At 37.1% G+C, this 17,787-nt stretch overlaps 1 protein-coding gene across 1 annotated transcript in view; it reads right to left on the reverse strand.

Moving 5' to 3' along the window:
• Positions 1–16,651, reverse strand: part of CFAP44 (cilia and flagella associated protein 44) — a 36,956-nt gene extending 20,305 nt beyond the window's left edge. The window contains exons 1-14 of the mRNA XM_058800026.1: positions 16,609–16,651; positions 14,761–14,938; positions 13,595–13,757; positions 12,502–12,604; positions 11,968–12,184; positions 10,429–10,543; positions 9,750–9,914; positions 8,526–8,681; positions 7,850–7,897; positions 6,961–7,060; positions 5,645–5,739; positions 3,796–4,002; positions 2,765–2,875; positions 991–1,143 (exon numbers count right to left, since the gene is read on the reverse strand). Of these exons, the coding sequence (XP_058656009.1) occupies positions 991–1,143; positions 2,765–2,875; positions 3,796–4,002; positions 5,645–5,739; positions 6,961–7,060; positions 7,850–7,897; positions 8,526–8,681; positions 9,750–9,914; positions 10,429–10,543; positions 11,968–12,184; positions 12,502–12,604; positions 13,595–13,757; positions 14,761–14,938; positions 16,609–16,651 (1,854 nt within the window). The remainder of the gene's footprint in view (positions 1–990; positions 1,144–2,764; positions 2,876–3,795; positions 4,003–5,644; positions 5,740–6,960; positions 7,061–7,849; positions 7,898–8,525; positions 8,682–9,749; positions 9,915–10,428; positions 10,544–11,967; positions 12,185–12,501; positions 12,605–13,594; positions 13,758–14,760; positions 14,939–16,608) is intronic.
• Positions 16,652–17,787: the final 1,136 nt, after the last annotated feature.

Genomic DNA, 17,787 nt, shown 5'->3' on the forward strand with positions numbered 1-17,787 from the left:
AGCCATTAATATTCTTTTTCTCTGTAGAAACATTTTTTATTTTTAGTGATTGTTTCTCAACATTATTCTTCTAATTTGACTAAAAAACAAAAAGAAAACCAACCAAAAAACAAACAATCAAGAAAACCAACAAAACTCAATACATATTATTTTAATCTTTCCTTTCTCATGCATGCTTTGTGATCATTCTTACAGGTATTGCTGTGAAAAAGCATCTAGAGATCTTGCTCCTGCATGCTGACTTCCTCCAAATTATAAGACAAAATGAAGCTTTGCCTGACCTTCAGTAATATAGGAGCAGTTAACAGAGAAGGCAGAGAAATCACAGGTTAAGAACAGAACGAGAGAGGCTGTTGCATTGTAGTGGATTGAGTATGGAACTGAGAGCCTGCTCACTGGAGTTCTCCTTCTGAGTCTAACATCAGCTTGTTTTTTAGTTTCACAAAACTAACTGTAGCTGTGACTTGACATAACTCTTTTCCTTTGGCCCCACACAATCTTTTTAAATACTAAGTACCATTCAGAAATTAAATGCACACCTTTAAACGTAAAAGATTTTTTAAAAGCCAGAAACACTGCTAAAACGAAAAAAGAGATGTTTCATATTTGCTTCAAGGTGACTACCTGGCAGTTTAATAACTGTTGAAAGAAATTTCCTATAGGGTGAATATCAGCCACAAGAAACAGTGCTTTTTGTCAAAATTACCAAAATTAAAATATTTTGAGAACTAATGCACTACCTTTCACTTTCTCTAATGCTGTCTTCTAATTATAATCAAAATTCACATCATGCTTTCAGTATCATGTAGGTTTGAATAAACCAAAAACAACTTGTAATTTCAAGCCACAAATGGCTTTCACCTGCCACTCCTTTTCAAGGAGCTTAGCAAAAACCCTGTGATGACATACAGGGACTAGAAACTCTTCTGTGTAGTTTGGTCACCTGGCACAATAAAGAAGATGAAATTCTGCCACAGGAGAGTTTTTTACCTTGATTTGGGATTTAACACTATAAAAATGGAAGTACTGTGTTGGCAGGTCTACTATGTGATAGGTGGTCACTGTATACAGCTTCCCATGGTGAGGGGCAGGAACCTGGACAGCAAAGCCATTCTCACAAAGAATGAGCAGCGTGCTCTTGTCCTGTACAAAAACACAAAGAATGGGGCAGATGTATAAATGGAATCGAGACAAACGGGAGGAAGAGTTGGTTAGGCAGATGCATAGGCATAAAGCCAAACTCCAGCCACACTTACCGTGCTCTTATTTCTATGTACACTTTTAAATGGACATCAGAAGTCAGTGAGCTTCTTTTATGCTAGGCAAAGCTAAGGAATTGAGGAAATACTTGCTGTGTTCAAACCAGCTGAAATTCTGACACTGCTTAGCTTGAAAGCAGTATGATGATCTTTTGGAAATTTGGTTAAATTAAAAGATGGATTTGACCCATGACATAGTAGGTTTTTGGTTGATAATTTCATATTTCCATACTAATAAATCCTTTATATCATCAAAACTTGGCTCAAAGTCTTGCCAAATGCTACTTACCTTACAGTTTGTTTTTTGTTGGCACCTCACAAGTCCTTTAAAATGGGAAGTTAGGAAGAATAGGTGAGGTGAAGGTAATAATTATTCAGTGTTTTGAGTTTTTAAAAGAAAAGTTTGTATTTAGTTTCAATTTTCATAAGCTAACTGGAGAAAAGAGAGAGAGGCTTATTTCATCTGACCTATCATTAAAAATGTGCAAAGAGGACATTTTAGAGTTGCTATGGAAACCCTAACTAGGTATGATATGGTTCCTGTGTCCATAGGATCTCAGTTTAAAAATGCATTCATTAAATGTAATGTATTTAATAACCAGTGCTTCTTTAAAACAAACCAAAAAAAAAGAAGAGGTGTGACACTCAGATGCTGGCACTGTGTTAAGCAAATGTTCTTATCTAGCAATGGAGGCCAGATACTGGTAGAGAAACTTACTCAGGCAGAATCTAACACCCAAGACACAACAGGTGCTTTTTTTAGTAAGGAGAAGTACCTTGTCTTTAAGGAAAGGACTCAAAATGCAACTGTCAGATCAAGATCTGTTGTTTCTGCAGTAAGACAGAATTCATACCAACAAGACTTATTTTGCCAGCTTTTAGAAGTGGAAATAACCACACTTTGCCACTATGCACCTGCAAAATGTATCTTGCTAGAATTTAAAAATAATTAATAGTCTCTCCTCTAAATAAGGTTACTGGACCAAATAAAATTTAAAATGTTATCCTAACCCTAGAACACTTTTAAATATTAGCAAAAACCTACATTGGTGTGTCCTGACACATTTCAAACACAGAATGTGAATTTCAAGATCCAAAATCTTTCTTAATGTCAAAAAGCTTTTCAAAAGCCTGTTTTAATAGGGGCAAGAGTCACAGACAGTAATGCCCAAATAACTTTTTGACAAAGAGAATCAGTTCTTCCAAAAGCTAAGGAATAAGATTGTTTCCTCAAGTCAAGGGCTCAAAAAGCATACCAAAACCTTGTCGTTTGCATTATCCAAAGCCCAAAATATGTCCATAGTGACCGAACCAGAGATTTCGCTATACAGAACCTTCTGTCATGCTGCAGCAGCATGAAGAACAAAGGAGCTAAACATTATTTGTATTGTCTATAGAGGACATGACTAGAGTCGTGGATCTTCATCCATTTTGATTGGAAATTCTTTTTAAAATTATATGTTAACACTGCTGGGAAGGAAAGAAAACAAATATGTGTTACTCACATGAGAAGGTGGAGACCACTGTAATGCCTGTACAGGCCCAGGGACACAGATGAATCCAATAGGCCTGTATTCATTCTTAACAGCAAAAAAGAAAACTGTTTTGTCTTTACTCTGAGGAAAAACAAACAAGCAAAGATGATGACTGAATCACAGCTGACCAAAAATTCAAAAGACTCTAAGTACTTTATGACATAGGCACACACTTCCATTCTTTTGTGTTTAAACAGGGGAGATTTAGGACTGGATTTCCATGATGATTACTGGGAGGACATAAAAACCCTGCCCACACTATTCCAAGAAACATGTTGCACCCATATCTCTTAATGGCCTCCTTTGGCATTACCTGCCATGTGCATTCTGCCCATTGCCCCAAGAGCTCCTTTAAATATCAGGCTCAGGCCTGATTTTTCAGATAAGGCAGCACAAGCTGATTTCCCCAGATAACAAGAAGTTCAAAAACTGGCACACAATATGATTCATTTTACCTTAAATCCTACACTAAATTAAATGCATGGGAATTCAGCTTAAGGAATGTGTAACTGCAAATGCAAACTGATCATGGCTAAGGACAAGCTTTTAAAAAGAGACACCACATTAACTGGAAACCATCTCAAAGACCACCAGGCATAATGACTGACCGACCCTGTGGCAAGGCCAAGCAGTGCTGGGTAGCAGCTGGATTGCTGCCAATGTGGTTTACCAACGGACTTGCTGTTACTAATTCCAAGATCCTAGTAAACTAATTCCTGAACCAAATGAACCAAATCCATTTTCAAAGGGAATACAGAATTCACACTAAACAGTCCAGTAATTCACAAAATTAATTGTGTGAATTGCATGGTTGCTTTCCTTCAGAAAAACAGGTGTGAGTGCAAACAGATCCTTCTCCCTGCACAGAGAACTACAGCAAGCAATCAACAGCAGCAACAGAAGTAAAACTGCATTGTCAGTAAACAAACTTGTACCTTATCTCCTTTTAAAGGCTCTACATTTGTGGCTTAATAAAACCAACCAAACTGCATGATACATACCCCTGTGGCAAACACATATCCCTTTGGTTCATATGCCAGGGCTGTGACTGCAGCAGCATGAGGTTTGAAAACTTGTTTCAGATTTATCTCTGCAATCTCATTGGCCTGTCCTTCATGACCGGGCAGCAGTGTGGGATCATAAACTTCAATCATGCGGACAACACCATCTTCAAACCCCACAGCAATCAGACCTCCCTCAGGACTTACCTTTAAGTGAAACAAAGAAAAAAATCACAGCGTACATCTGAGAGCTTCAAAGAATAATCCATATTATGCTCTGTTGTTTACCTTTAAACTCACCTTATGTGGAAGTGTTGCTAAAGCACAAAGAATATTGCATACATGGGAAATGTCATTTATCATCTGTAATATGATATCACAAAGGAAGAGAGAGGACTAGGGCCTATTTTTGGGTTGGATTGTGTTTTAGTTTTTTTTAGTGATAACATGTCACTGGAACTGAAGATGTTAATGAGAATGTGGTTGTAATGTCAGAGGAAGAGGTAATTCATACTGACATAAAGATATATCAGTAGCTTCTTAAGCAAAAGAGCTGAAACTCAAACCAAAGAATTATGTTTCCCTGAATATAATATGGGGCACCAAACGTAAGTATGATTTTTTAAGAGGTCGGGGAACAGGCTTGGGTCTGGCTGAGTCCATAGAAAGTACAGCAGTCAACAGGGAATGCCACTTGAGATGGAAAGGAGGAGTCCTTACTGTAAGTCCTGTAGGTAAGCCAATTGCTAACAATTAAGAGAGGCTTGAACTGTGATAAAGCTTAGCAGAGACAGGCCTGTGTTTTAGCTGGATATAGTTGGATATAGCTGGACTTGTGGATTTAGCTGATATTTTGGCATACGTGGTAATGTTTTGAAGGCGATTATGAGCTGACTTGTCACTATTCACTTATCTAACAAAGACACTGCTAGCTTGCCTATGAGGAGATTATGGTATACAGACGCTTCAAAGTACGTTGGACTAAGTTTTCTTAGATTAATAGCAGAGATTTTAAAATACATTTGCACTTTTTAAATTGTGACCAAGTACCTAATGCAATTTTAAATGCAGCTGGATAGACTAAGTGCCTTTTGTTTTTCAGATTGTGTCAAGTAATAACTTTCATAAAACTGAACTGAGTCAGTTTTGTGATGCTGTACAATTTATTGTGGCAGACATCTTGCCTCCTGAAGGTACAGGTAACCACTTAACAGCATCTCTGAAAGCCTGCATGGCCAGAATTACATTTTTATGAAATAATAACTTTTATAAAATGAAGGCACTCTCCCAGTGGAACCCTCACTTTGAACATTCAATTATTTGCCTCCTAAATTTGCTTGTTATTAATCCACCAGGTTGCTATGTTTTCTCAAGAACATGACTAGACACTAATTAAAATTAGCAAATATGCCTACAAGTGATAGACTCCACATTCCACAAATGATCAGTTCTGGCAACAGTTTTTAATGATTTATCTCCAAATGTTTGTGATTTGTCTGGGCTGTCATTTCAAAATGTGTTAACTAACTCATGTTAATTGACATTTGCTCTGTGTGGGTTAAATAGAAGCTGTTAGTCTAAAAACTCAGACTACTTCCCATACTGCACACAGAAATCTGATTTTAAAATTTTAGGAAGGAAAATTTATGAAAACCCATAGTAAAGTTAAACTGTTCCCATACTGTATACAAACATACTACCCCACAAACTTATCTATCCTGCTACAGTGAATTTCACCATGGCCTAACAAGTGAGCTCTAATGTCTTGTTTGCTGAGCAGCTTCCTGGATGCTGGCAGGCTCATAGGCTCCTTGATGAATTTTTGCCTAAGAGGCTAGGAAACACTCACAATAGCCGGTGCCCATGCCAGCGCTGTTCCTCCCTGTTTAAACTTGATTAAGCTCAGTTGGCTGTTGCTGCTGAAATCATAGATGCGCACTGTCCCTGTGTGGAAAGGAGACAGTAAGAATTTATTTCTTGCAATGTCACTTACATGTTAGGATTTATGGAGAAATGTCTATTTATTTGAATTAAAATCTGGATTAAATGTATGTTTTCTCTTTTGAGTAACAAAATGTTGGCATGAAAGATGACTGATGGTTACAGAGCACCATAGCTAACATGGTGCTCATGAACAAAATACATGATTTCTTCACTCTTCAACTTATACAGAACAAAGAGTTTTTGAGGCTGAGGGTTGTAATAAGAAGTCCCAGGCTGACAATCTACATGTAATTTTCAAGTGAGCACAGAATTGTGGCATACTCTACGGAAAATCTGTACTGACAAAATAGGAAAAGATGATAGGCTACTATTTAGAACTGCCTAGGGAAGAAAACATAGGAGACTGTCCACAAAAGATCCGATTTCATTAGAGGAAAATAACCAGATTCATAGGCACACATACTGATTGCATAAAATTCCCTTCCAACTAGCATTTATGTGAAACGTAGTTTGCTCAACTGGTAGGAGTTAGTCCTCAGGCTAGAAGAATATCTGCATTGCATAATGCAGACGAATTACAAGACAGTACTGACAAGAATTTAATTAAAAGACCTTGTAATGTTTTCTGAACAGTGTAAATGACATTGTTAGTGTTCTGGCCAGTAGTTCTTCTTTCAAAGCACAATAAAGCTAACATTGAGAGGCCTAAACAGCAACATCTATACAAGTTAAGTGAATATGTCTGTAATTGCTTGTTATCTGTTCATGAGAGCATAATAGGTATTGCATTTTCTAAGAAAGACACAAACATTAATATTTGCAATGGCTTACACAATGCTGCAGGTGCATGTAATTCCTTACAAGATAAAAATCCCAAAACTTATTAAACCCAGCACTGAATACAAGTACTGTTACTCACACCAGATGTCTCACCTTTCCAGCCATTCCTTCAGAACAAACAATTCATGAAGTTTCTCATTAAAAACTTCCATTGCTACAATCCCAGGCTTTTAGGATGAAGGAGTCTTAAAGTATTGTTTCAAAACATTCATGGTTTGCCTTAACTATTAAAGAACTGATCCCAGGAATAACAATTGGATGTACAGTGACTTTGCAATAGCAAAAGCACAAAAACAAAACACAGTAGCTCCAAACCAAGCATCATTGCCCTTCAAAACCAATAATGGCAGTGGCATGAGAGGAAAGGAACAGTGCACTCACGGTCAAGAGCTGTGGTGGCCATCAGGCATGTAAAGGGAGAGACACCGATGGCCTCAATCCCCCCAGAGTGGAAGGTACACACACGCTCTGGGTCATGGCTCTGCGGTGCAAAACAGAAGAGAAATTATGCTGCATTTTACACTTGTGCTCACCAGTTTGAGCTTATGCTGCCTGGGAAATAATTTAATCATCCAAGACATTACAGACTTTGCAACATTTTTTTTTTTACATTAAATACAATTAGTTTGTATAGTATGTGTATTTTATTCACCGTAAAATTCTTGGAACATATTTTACTTTTCACGTTAGAATTCTATTCCCCACAAGGGATTGTTCCTATTAACTTTATTATGTTCCAGAGCAAAAATTAAATACCACTTTTTCACCTCTCTCATCTATTTCTCCATGAAAAACATCCCCAGCAGTAACACTAGTTATTAGTAGGATAAAACCCTTCAAATGTGTTTCATCTTCTTCTTATTTTTTTCTAGTTCTTTCTGTCATTTAAAGACTACAGTAAGGATTAGTTTTAACACCTGTCTATAGAGAAAATAGCAACACTCCTTGAACTCATTTCTTGCATCCATGCAGCTTTCATTACCAGTTTACAGAATTAAACTCCTTTAAAGTAACTTGAATTTGGCAGCTGAAATTTCAGGAATCAAAAATCAAATTTCTCTTTACCATCCTGCACAATCATTACAATCAATTATGTTTGAAAACTTTAGGAAATAAAATATCTGTTTCAATGCTACAAGTTTCTACCATACAACTTCACAAAACACAAATTTCATTCCCGATGGAACCATTATAGTTACAGGATGTCATAGGACATGGTTCCTATTGCAAATGAACTGAAGAAATCAGAAGAAATAAAAAACAAGATTACCATATTTGAAAAAGTCAAATCCAGCTTCCATATTGATCCACTTGTATCCTGAAGAAAAAAACACATTAATTGAATATTTTCAGACTCAATTTGGAAATAAAAGTGCACATGGTGACTTCTTAAAAAGTCCTTAATGATTATCACTGTGAAACAAAAATTACTAAATGCAATTATGTTGGTCTTAAGAATCCCTTTCATCACTTTAAGGTAATAGAACTTGACAATACTTTTTGGCATTCTCCTATTCTTATGCTAGAGTCTCACACATTACTATACAGTAAAAACACAGCACAGCATAACATAACATAATACAATTGGAAGGGACCTGCAAGGATTATCTCATCCAATTGCCTGATCACTTCAGGCCTGACCAAAATTTAAACTATATTATTAAAGTCCTCTATATATGCCTCTTAAACATTGACAGGATTGGAACTTAAACAACCTCTCTAGGAAGCCTGTTTCTGTGTTTAAAAAAAACCAAAAAAACAAAAAAACAACAAACCTGTTGGTAGGTAGGTAGGTAGATAAGAAGAATATTTTCTATATATCTAGAAGACTGAATTCTACTAAAAAGAAACACTCTGATTTGTAAATAGACTCCTACTATTACTTACCAGCATGTTCCTCATTTTGTGCTTCTCCACAGAGATGCATGTACCTGAGTGTGTCTTACCTGAGCCAACCAGAAGGACTGTCCCTGGTCATGAATTTTTGTAATGAAATTCAGGCTGACATTCTTGCCAAGCCAAAGTTCATTCATAGGCTCCATCTCCACTAACCCTGTGTCATCCACAGGATCAGCAGTATCTACTATCTCAAAGTTCCACATCTTCATGGCATTGGAAGCATTAAAAAAAGAAGAAAAAAAAAGCTTTTTTTATAAGACCAGGTGGTTTTCATACACAATAAAGATGGAAAATCAAAATTTTAAGAAAGCAAAATCACTGCTTTGAACATAACTAGAACAGTGACTGGAGCTTCAATTCAGCCCTGACACTAGCAGAGCTGTACATGGCAACTTCAGAACTATGCAGAATAAATGGTATCTGTGGGCACTCAGCATGGCTCATACTGAGGCAGCACACAGTAATGGGAAGTCTAACCCTTCCATGTTCGGCTCTGTACGATAAGGACACCACATCAGTTAGCACGCTTATAATCAAGTGAATTTTCCTAAGGGAAAACACCAACCTGTAAAATACAACAACAACAGTGTTTGTAACCCTCCACTGTCTATAGGTCAGTATACCATTGATTATGCTGGCCATTCCACACATCACCAGAAGACATATCATGTTCTCCCTTAAAGAACAGGGAAATAAGATTGCAAAATTCTTGATCATTGACAGGTGAGATCAGAAAGTGGTGTGATGCATAAGGAAAACATTTTGACCTTAATTTATAGAATTATTTGTTAACTTCAGGATGCTTTTTCTTTAATTTTCTGCCATTTTAGGACATGTATCTTTGAGATTCTAGTTAATTACTGTGTTATTTTAACATTAATAATCTGAGCTTTTAAACATGCAGAAAATTAATCTCAAATATTCCTGTAGCTTGTTTTTTATCTTTTAGATAACACCACATGTTAATAGGCCTGGAAGTTATACAATGCTAGAATGTAGTCAGGAACAAAGCTGTTAGAAAACCACTGAAGATTGTTTTGATTTACTAAAGTAAAAGCTGATTTATTTATTACTATTAAACAAGGAAAACTGCATGCCATGCTATCCAGTTCAAACACATATACTGTGGAGATGTGCTCTTATTTTCTTCGTTATACCAAATAATTTTTGGAAATAAACTATCCTCCAAAAATCTGGTAAAGGAAATACATAATACTTACCTGCTGACCATACATGTGCACACCTAAAGGCAGAGCAAAAGAAAAACTCACCCGAATGACACCATCTTTTCCAACAGAGTAAAGGTCTCCTTCATCAAAAATTAACTGGCTGATAGGGCCCTCATGACAAGGCTTGTGTCCAACTTGACAGAGCTCTACTTTAATGAGGCCACCTTCCCAAAGCAGCAAATTGCCCCACTCAGTTCCTGAGACAACCTTCAATGCAAATGAAGATAAGTATGTAAGTACCTGCATGTAATTGTGCAGAAGCAGGCAAGAACCCAATCAACATTTGTGGCTTCCTTCCATGAAAGCATCAAAGCAGTGGCAAAGTACAGACATTTGCAAGAGAAGATGTAAAGGGTGAGGAGGTTCAACTATTTAGCAATGTGACATAATTTGCATGCACTGAAATTGGTGAAGATTGGGACCAACAGTCTCTTTGTATTTCTGTACACTAATGTTTTCACATTAGAAGACACTCTGCCCTAAGCCAACCCAGATCTTTATTCTGGGAATTACAACACTAACTATTTTCCAATTATTACAAAGCAAGACTGGGATTTTGGGCAAATTGATGGCAATATTTTCTTTTCAGAACAGTGCATCACGGGCCTGATTAAAAACATTTTTAAGCAAATAGTAACTCTCTAACTTACAAAGCAGACTTTATATCAAAGCCTAAAAGGGTACATAATATTTTTGCATTTGGCCACTTTTTCTCACTTACCTTCCCATCAGGCAGCTCCACAAAACCTATAATGTCAGACACTGCTGTTTTCCCAAACCTGCCCAAAGCTCCTTGCAACTTGAGACCAGTTAATGTGAGAGCCATCTTCCAGAACCTGAGTACAGAAAAAAACACCCCCCACTGATACAAGATTTCCTAAACACTGTTCAATTGCTCTTAGACATTGCAGTACTCTTACCAGGCATGCCTTACTCATGTATTACTCCTTTTTGCAGGAGAACTTGGGGTTGTTTTTTTGAAAATGACATAAAGCTTTACATCTACACAAACATTTCCCTATCCCACTCCTACGAAAAAGCCAGGAAAAGGATTTGGAATAAGCAGAATGAAGATTAAACTACTATTAAAAATTAAGAAGTGTAAAATCCACATCTACATCTTTCCGGCTCATACACATACTTAGGAATATCTATTTTATCTTTGCTGTGGGGTGTATAATGCTCAGTTTTGTAAACCCAAGGCTCTAAGGACTTCATTAAATGTCATCCAAGTCCTCTTGTGGAATTAAACTCTACTATAAAATCTCACTGAGGCAAAGGCTTTATCTTAAATGTTAGTGTCTCCTGTGTGTGCAGGAGACATTACTTTTAAGATGACTGTTGGAAACTGTAATTTGAGTCCACATTTGGGTGAAAGGTCATGTTTATCATGTAATAAAATCTGTATCAGAGGTTATTTGTAGTATTTCAGCTCAAAAGAAAGTTTATAAGAGATTTTGTTTAGTCAGATTTCTAAACTACACTTGTTCTGTGTCTAAATAAATAATTTGCTATTTCAGACCCACCTTGCAACCAAATTATAAAGCAAATCTCAGATTTTTATCTGATTTCCCCATTAAAATACAAAGAAACTTAAGATGCATTATCATTTTAAAGATATCATTTTTATTACAACAGAATCCCACTCATAGCATAAGATTCTGCTGTGTTAACATTTGAGTACTGGCTAAGCACAGAACACAGAAAGAAAGTTTAAAGTCGTTGGGTGTTTGACCCTGTTTTATAAAAGAAGCCATGAACTAAGCAGGGAGGGGAATGTATGGAAACATCTTTTGTAGGCTTTTGGTGTGATCAGAGGGTTTCTGATCCATGACTTGGCAACCAGCTCCAATGGCTGCCCAAGGAACAGATGAGCTCAAAAATCAAAGACAGAAAGAAAGCACAGAAAGAAAGAAAGAAGGCACAGAAGGTAAATATGGTAAATATCCTATGTTACCAGCTAGAAGACATACATACATTAAGAATTTTTCATTACTTCCCAGTGCTTGTTGAAATTTGAAGAATGGAGCCAGAGGTACTGACATTTAACATCAAGCATCATCCTATTTGGACAGCAAAGATATTGAAAGACTTGTTTGACTTGCTGAAGAATTTGAAAATCCTAATTTTTGTAATTGTAAGGGCCAGGTAAAATAGCATTCCTCATTGGTACGATTGCTAATGATACATTCTTGTTAATCATCTACTATGTATTATGACTGCAGAGGTGTTATGTATTAATCCTAAACAGCAAACCTACTTGATGTGTCCTAATCCACCTGTAGTCAGATGCTCTTCATTCTCAGCAGAAAACATGACCTTGTAAACATCCTGTGCAAAAGCTTTTGACCTCAACAGAGTCTCCTCTTGTGTCCAGTCCCAGATGGTCAACATGTAGTCAGGGCTGCTCCCAACACTGGCCAGCAAAGAGCCAGTACGGTTGAAATCACCAAAAACATAAGCTACCTCTGTTCCACCTAAAGAAATGTACAAGACCCAAAACACATGCACAGGAAAGAGGTAGAAACAACACAAAAATCTACTCAGAAGGAGCTCAACATTCACTGAAATCATTTTTTTATTCAATAGGTAATGGCTTTAGGTTGGCTATCTCTATCAAATAGAAGTTTCTTCCCATGCAATAAAAACTTGAAACGAATGTTTTCTATTTTTGCTGTGAAGGACCAGAAGATTCTATTTCCTTCTAAACTAAAAATGATCCACTACTCCATCTGCTGGGATCTTTAAACACTAGTCCATCTGTATAAAACAAAAATAGAACGTTTTACACTACCTTTCAGTATTCTGTAGGGCCTCACCAAAGGATATGTGTAGATGACAATGTTTGGCTTCTTTCCTTTTTCTCCTACTGCAAAGTACTCCTTACTAGGGTGTGCCTTGAAAAAGCAGAAGTCTTGTTGCATGCTGTAATAACACCTTTGTCTTTATCCTGATAGTTACTGAGTTATTGTATTCACCCACTCATTAGTCAAAACATACTGCCATAAATACTAGATTGCATTTTTCTGTGTGTTTATTCTGAACAACTGTCAATCTATGGCTCAATATCAGAGTGAAGCCACTATGCACACAAAATGGTATATCCCACATATACTGTGGAATCATCACAAATGGTAAAACAATCTACTTTGTGATCCATCCTTTTACGATTCCTACCTCACTCAACCCACTAGCTAATCTTTCCATAGCAGCATTTGTGTCAGCAGCCATCTACTTTAGCAGACAGCTGCAGAAGAGCTATCCTGAATGACACTACTCTGAAGGTCTAAATATGTACACTGATTCCCCAGAAAAGGCTGCTTATGATGAAGCAGGACTACCAGTCTGGAGCTGAAAGCCTTGCTCATGTGCAATAAAACAGAGATAGCAGAGCTTTCACATGGTAAGGTACTTCAGAGACAGAACTTGATACTTCAAGCTTTTGATAAATTTATTAGAGTGAAACCAGACACTTTTTCTCTTTATTTGTCTGGGAGCTTGATTTTCTAAATTTTAATTGCAAGTAGGACTCTATATTAGTATCAGTTTTGATTAGGACCAATGAAGTGTTGAAAAAATAAAAGAATTGCTATGAGCCAAAAGATTTAAATAAGAATGTAAAAATAATCCCAGCTGGACTTGTCAGTCCTTTTAGGTAGCTGAGCCTGGGACTAAGGTGTGCAGATACTTGTTCTCTGCCAATTATATAGATGGGATGAGAAGCCCATGCTGCATGATCCACACATTCCTTTAATCAATACCATGTACTTTCTTATGTATATTAAAGTGCAACTATAGAAGTCTCCCATACCTGGCAACCATAACCAAGCAAACATTTTCTCCCTAGGAAGTGACTAAAGTTTTTAAACAAGAAACAAAAGCCATACTGTGATAAACCCAATGCCACCGCCACAGCTGCTCCGGATGTGTTTCTGATGCTTAGTACTCAGGCTCTGGAGGATCACCTGGTTGCCTGCTACATAACCTACAGTATCTCTATCCATTACCATCAGGTTTACAGGTCTGGTACAGTCATATCCAAAAGAATGTCTGGGAACCGTCCAATAAGGAAAAGATTAGACACTGGTTTTCTAGACAGTTTACTAAGTGGATAGAAATGCTTTAACTGAAACTGAAATGGGAATACTGAAACTAGTGACTAAGCCTGATGGCAGGAGATAATTTTCTTCAGTATACAGTGAGAGTAAAATATATCTTGACTCTATAACTGAAAGGAAGGCACAAGTAAAGGCTTTCTGAAGTTCATAGCCCATCTTTTCACCTCCACTGTGGGTACACCTCTTGCTTCTGATCATTTGGGGCTGTAAGGAATTCATATTTTATCTGTGTTCTCTTTTCAAATGAAATGTAAAAGATGTGCATCAGATTACCAGGAACTGTTATACAAAGATCAAGCAAGTTTTCAAACTCACTTCTTGTTTACAGGCAGATGTAAAAAAGGGAATAGCAGTCTTCAATAGCAACTGAACTGTGTCTGCAGAGAAAACCACCAGCATAAACAAAAAGTCACACATCATATCCTACCCTACTTGACCATACCTACCCAAGAGCTTATTGCAGCTCTTAACTGATGGGCACCACTTCCTTCATTCTATGAGTTTAGATCTCCCGAGCACCAGAATACAAATCTACCTGGTTCTTTCCCCACTTCTCCTTTATGAGGTATACAGGAGCTCTTCTGCTCTCCCCTCAGCTTCCTGGGGAACACCAGTGTGGCTACAGAGAAAGGGAGAGTTTTGCAGGGTGTATTGTTATGCCAGTCTTGTGCCTGCTCACATTAGCTTCTCCATGATCTAGTTCTACAGGAGTACTTATGACAGGAAGCACTATGCCCAGTAAGAAATCTTTATGAGGTCAAGACAATACTTAAGATTAAATTCACTCAGGACCATAACTGGCCAGGATTTTTACCTGTGTCTCAACCAAAGGTATCCCGCTAATGCCACATAGGCTACTCCAAATTCGACCAATACAATTTTGAGAATTAAATATCATTAGCTTTGAATTCGCCCAAGCTCAACAGAAAGGATACTTAAAAACAAGAAGGTTGGTGGATATCTCAGTGTCATTAGTGACATATGGTCCTGAATATACATCTTCATACGTGTAGAAGAAGTTTTCATTTATTTTCTTTTTTACCTCCGCAGGACTTTTTTCTGGTTTTGAAGATACTTGAGTATTATCTTGTTTTTCCAATTTGGCTTCTGCACCTCAGAAGTGAGAACATAACAGAAATTCATATTCACCATATGTTTTGGGTTAGTTGCTGATATTTGCACCTGACCATAAAAAGGGAAGGAGTCACAACTCTTTACCCCCTTTGATAAAGCAATCAATACTTCATAGCTCAAAACAAGGGTTCCATGTCTTAGCAACTACTTGTACTGGAACACTGCAACAAACACTCCCTCAGGCTTTTAAAAACTTTACTGTAAATATTCAAAACTGAAGGATTTAAACAAAAAAAAAAATTTGTTTGAAAAATACTGGTTTTAAAACTTTAATACTTACTAAAGCAGTTCAGTTGAGGTTTGTTTGATATTTAGGTCTCCACTTTAGAAACCAAACAAATTTTAAAGTGTCTGTTTTCTCTAGCTATTGAATGCACATTGTTTTGTTACACAAAACAATTATTTAAACCACTTACAATGGACCACCAGAAGACACCCCTGTCCTCAAGAAAGCAAACTGCCAATGTGTGATCCAGTGTAGCTCCTCACTGGATTGCAATGCACAATTACTGTCAATTGACTTCCAACTAGTCATTAGCACTTGCTAAAAGAAGTCTCCAGTTGGTTATCTCAGGTTAAATCTATTTTGTAAGCACTGCATGCTATCCTGACTGTTTTCTCTCCTAGGTGGGCCATGAGAAACAAGCAAAGGGGGCAGAGACCAGCCAAGCAAGGAGCAAAGTTAAGCCAACTGACAGGGAGCAGAAATACTCAATCACTGTAAATGAATACAGTCTGAGGTTGTTAGGCTGTTGCTAATAACAACTGTAAAAACAATGAAAACTAGAACATACAGGGGGTTTTATGTTTGTACCACCATCTCCTCAGTGAACACCCATCCTCAGCAATGCTCTCAATGTCCAATTCCACTTGCTCCCCTTCTTCCTCCTGTTCCTCTGCAGTTGGTGATTCACTTGAAACACTAGTTTTGTTTTCTTTTGCAAAGTATAATTGGTATCACTCTCTTAGGTATGAATTCCTTTGACTAATTTGCTCATACATGCCATATTAAATAAATATTTAGTTCTGTAGTAGTAAAAGAACCTCCTCTGCCCAACAACAGACTTCCTGATGCTTAGCACTAAGTGTCAGGAGAAGTTTGCTTCCAAAAACCAGTAATTTAAAACTTTGGGGAAGGAAAGAAACAAACCTCCTATAACAGAAAAAAGGTGTAAGAGGAAGATCAAACAAATGCCAAAAGTAATGCAGCAATGCATCAAAAAATCCTTCCAAAGTGGATTTGTTATTCATGCTACCTCGATCTAGTGTGTTAGATGACATGCAGGTCAATTCAAATAGACACTGGACAGCCATTTCAAGATGAAAAATATGTTAAAAAGAAAAATACTGGCTTCTGACTGAAAGAGTCTGGTGGAGTTAAAAACCTGATTTCAGTATTAGCTACAGAGACAGGTCTAAGCAGCAAAAATTTTCAGGGAAGGGACTTTGAGAGCTGAGGCACAGCAGGAACAGCAGGCACATGGCTTGGTCCAGACCATCACTATGACTAGAGTGAAAATAAAATTTGGAAACACCAAGAGCAGGAACTGGAGTTGAAGTAAGAAAGGGGTGGTGGAAGAATGGTGGAAGAAACCAGAAGTTACTGTAGGTTCAGTACAGAAATCAGGACATAACAGGGAAATGCTCACCACTGAGTTCTGCCTCTGCATCTTGTGCTGGTTCCTGTTCCATTGGAAAAGGTGGATGTTCTCTCTCCCTGGCAGTGGTAAAGACAAACCTTTAGTATTGTTGCTTTTATTTGCCATTTAGACCATTCTCATTTCCTCTCAAATGCTTTGAGATTCCCAAAGATGCTCTTTGTCTTCTGCCTGTATACAAATATGGATAACCTAAAGATATGTCCTACTTAGTAGAGTGAATTCATTGGCTGAGGTTTTAGGACTCCAGGATCTGAATAAATTGCTGCAGCAAGACTTTCATCTAAACACTGTATAATGGTGGGAACTGACATGATTTAAATGTGTTGAGGTTCTCTTTAATACACTGGGATGAGATCTGCTTTTGAGACAACAAGGCTATTCCTTCACCTTTGTGACGGACTTCACAAAAATATCTGGAGATAGACATTCTGAGATCACCTAATATCTTGAATGGAAAAACAAGAGAGATGAATCCTTGAGGAAAAAAAGCACTTTCTTCAAAACATTTGATGATAATAGAAAACAAATCTAAAAGTTAGTACCATTTTTTTAATTAAACTATTTAATAACACCCCTCCCCTGTATGATTTTTATCTTTCAGATCATCTTTTTCAGGGTGCTACATTTTTCACTAGTTACTATTTTCCTCTGAAGTGGAAAAGGTCCACATTTGTCATATAAAAACCACACACATTGACCATTTTTATAAAAGTCTCAAAAAGAAGCAAAAAAGCATAAGCATTGCTCTTACTTTAAATTTATTCTGCCTTTTGATTTCATATGTGTTCTCCATTTTCAAATGAAACACCTCAAAATGCACATTGGAGCAACTTTGCATCAATATTACAGCATGAAAAAAACTATCCAAAATCAGAAAATTGAGAAGTTGTATATAAAGAAACATGAATACTCAGAATAAGAAATATGAGCAGGATGCAAGCAAATACCTCTTCATTTGTTATCATGATTTGATACCACTAAGTCCCTAAAAATGCATTTCCTGTTCCCAGCTCTTGGTCAGAATCCATTTGGAAAAAATATTTTGAGGAATTTCAGGCTTTTCCAATATTTCAGGAAATGCAAAGTGTCTTAACAAAATGCCACCCATGAGAAGGACAAAGAGGACAAAGAAATATTTCAGATATGTCATTCTTGTTGTTCTATGGC

This window comes from Ammospiza caudacuta, chromosome 2 (assembly GCF_027887145.1).
Source record: "Ammospiza caudacuta isolate bAmmCau1 chromosome 2, bAmmCau1.pri, whole genome shotgun sequence".
Taxonomy (NCBI): domain Eukaryota; kingdom Metazoa; phylum Chordata; class Aves; order Passeriformes; family Passerellidae; genus Ammospiza; species Ammospiza caudacuta.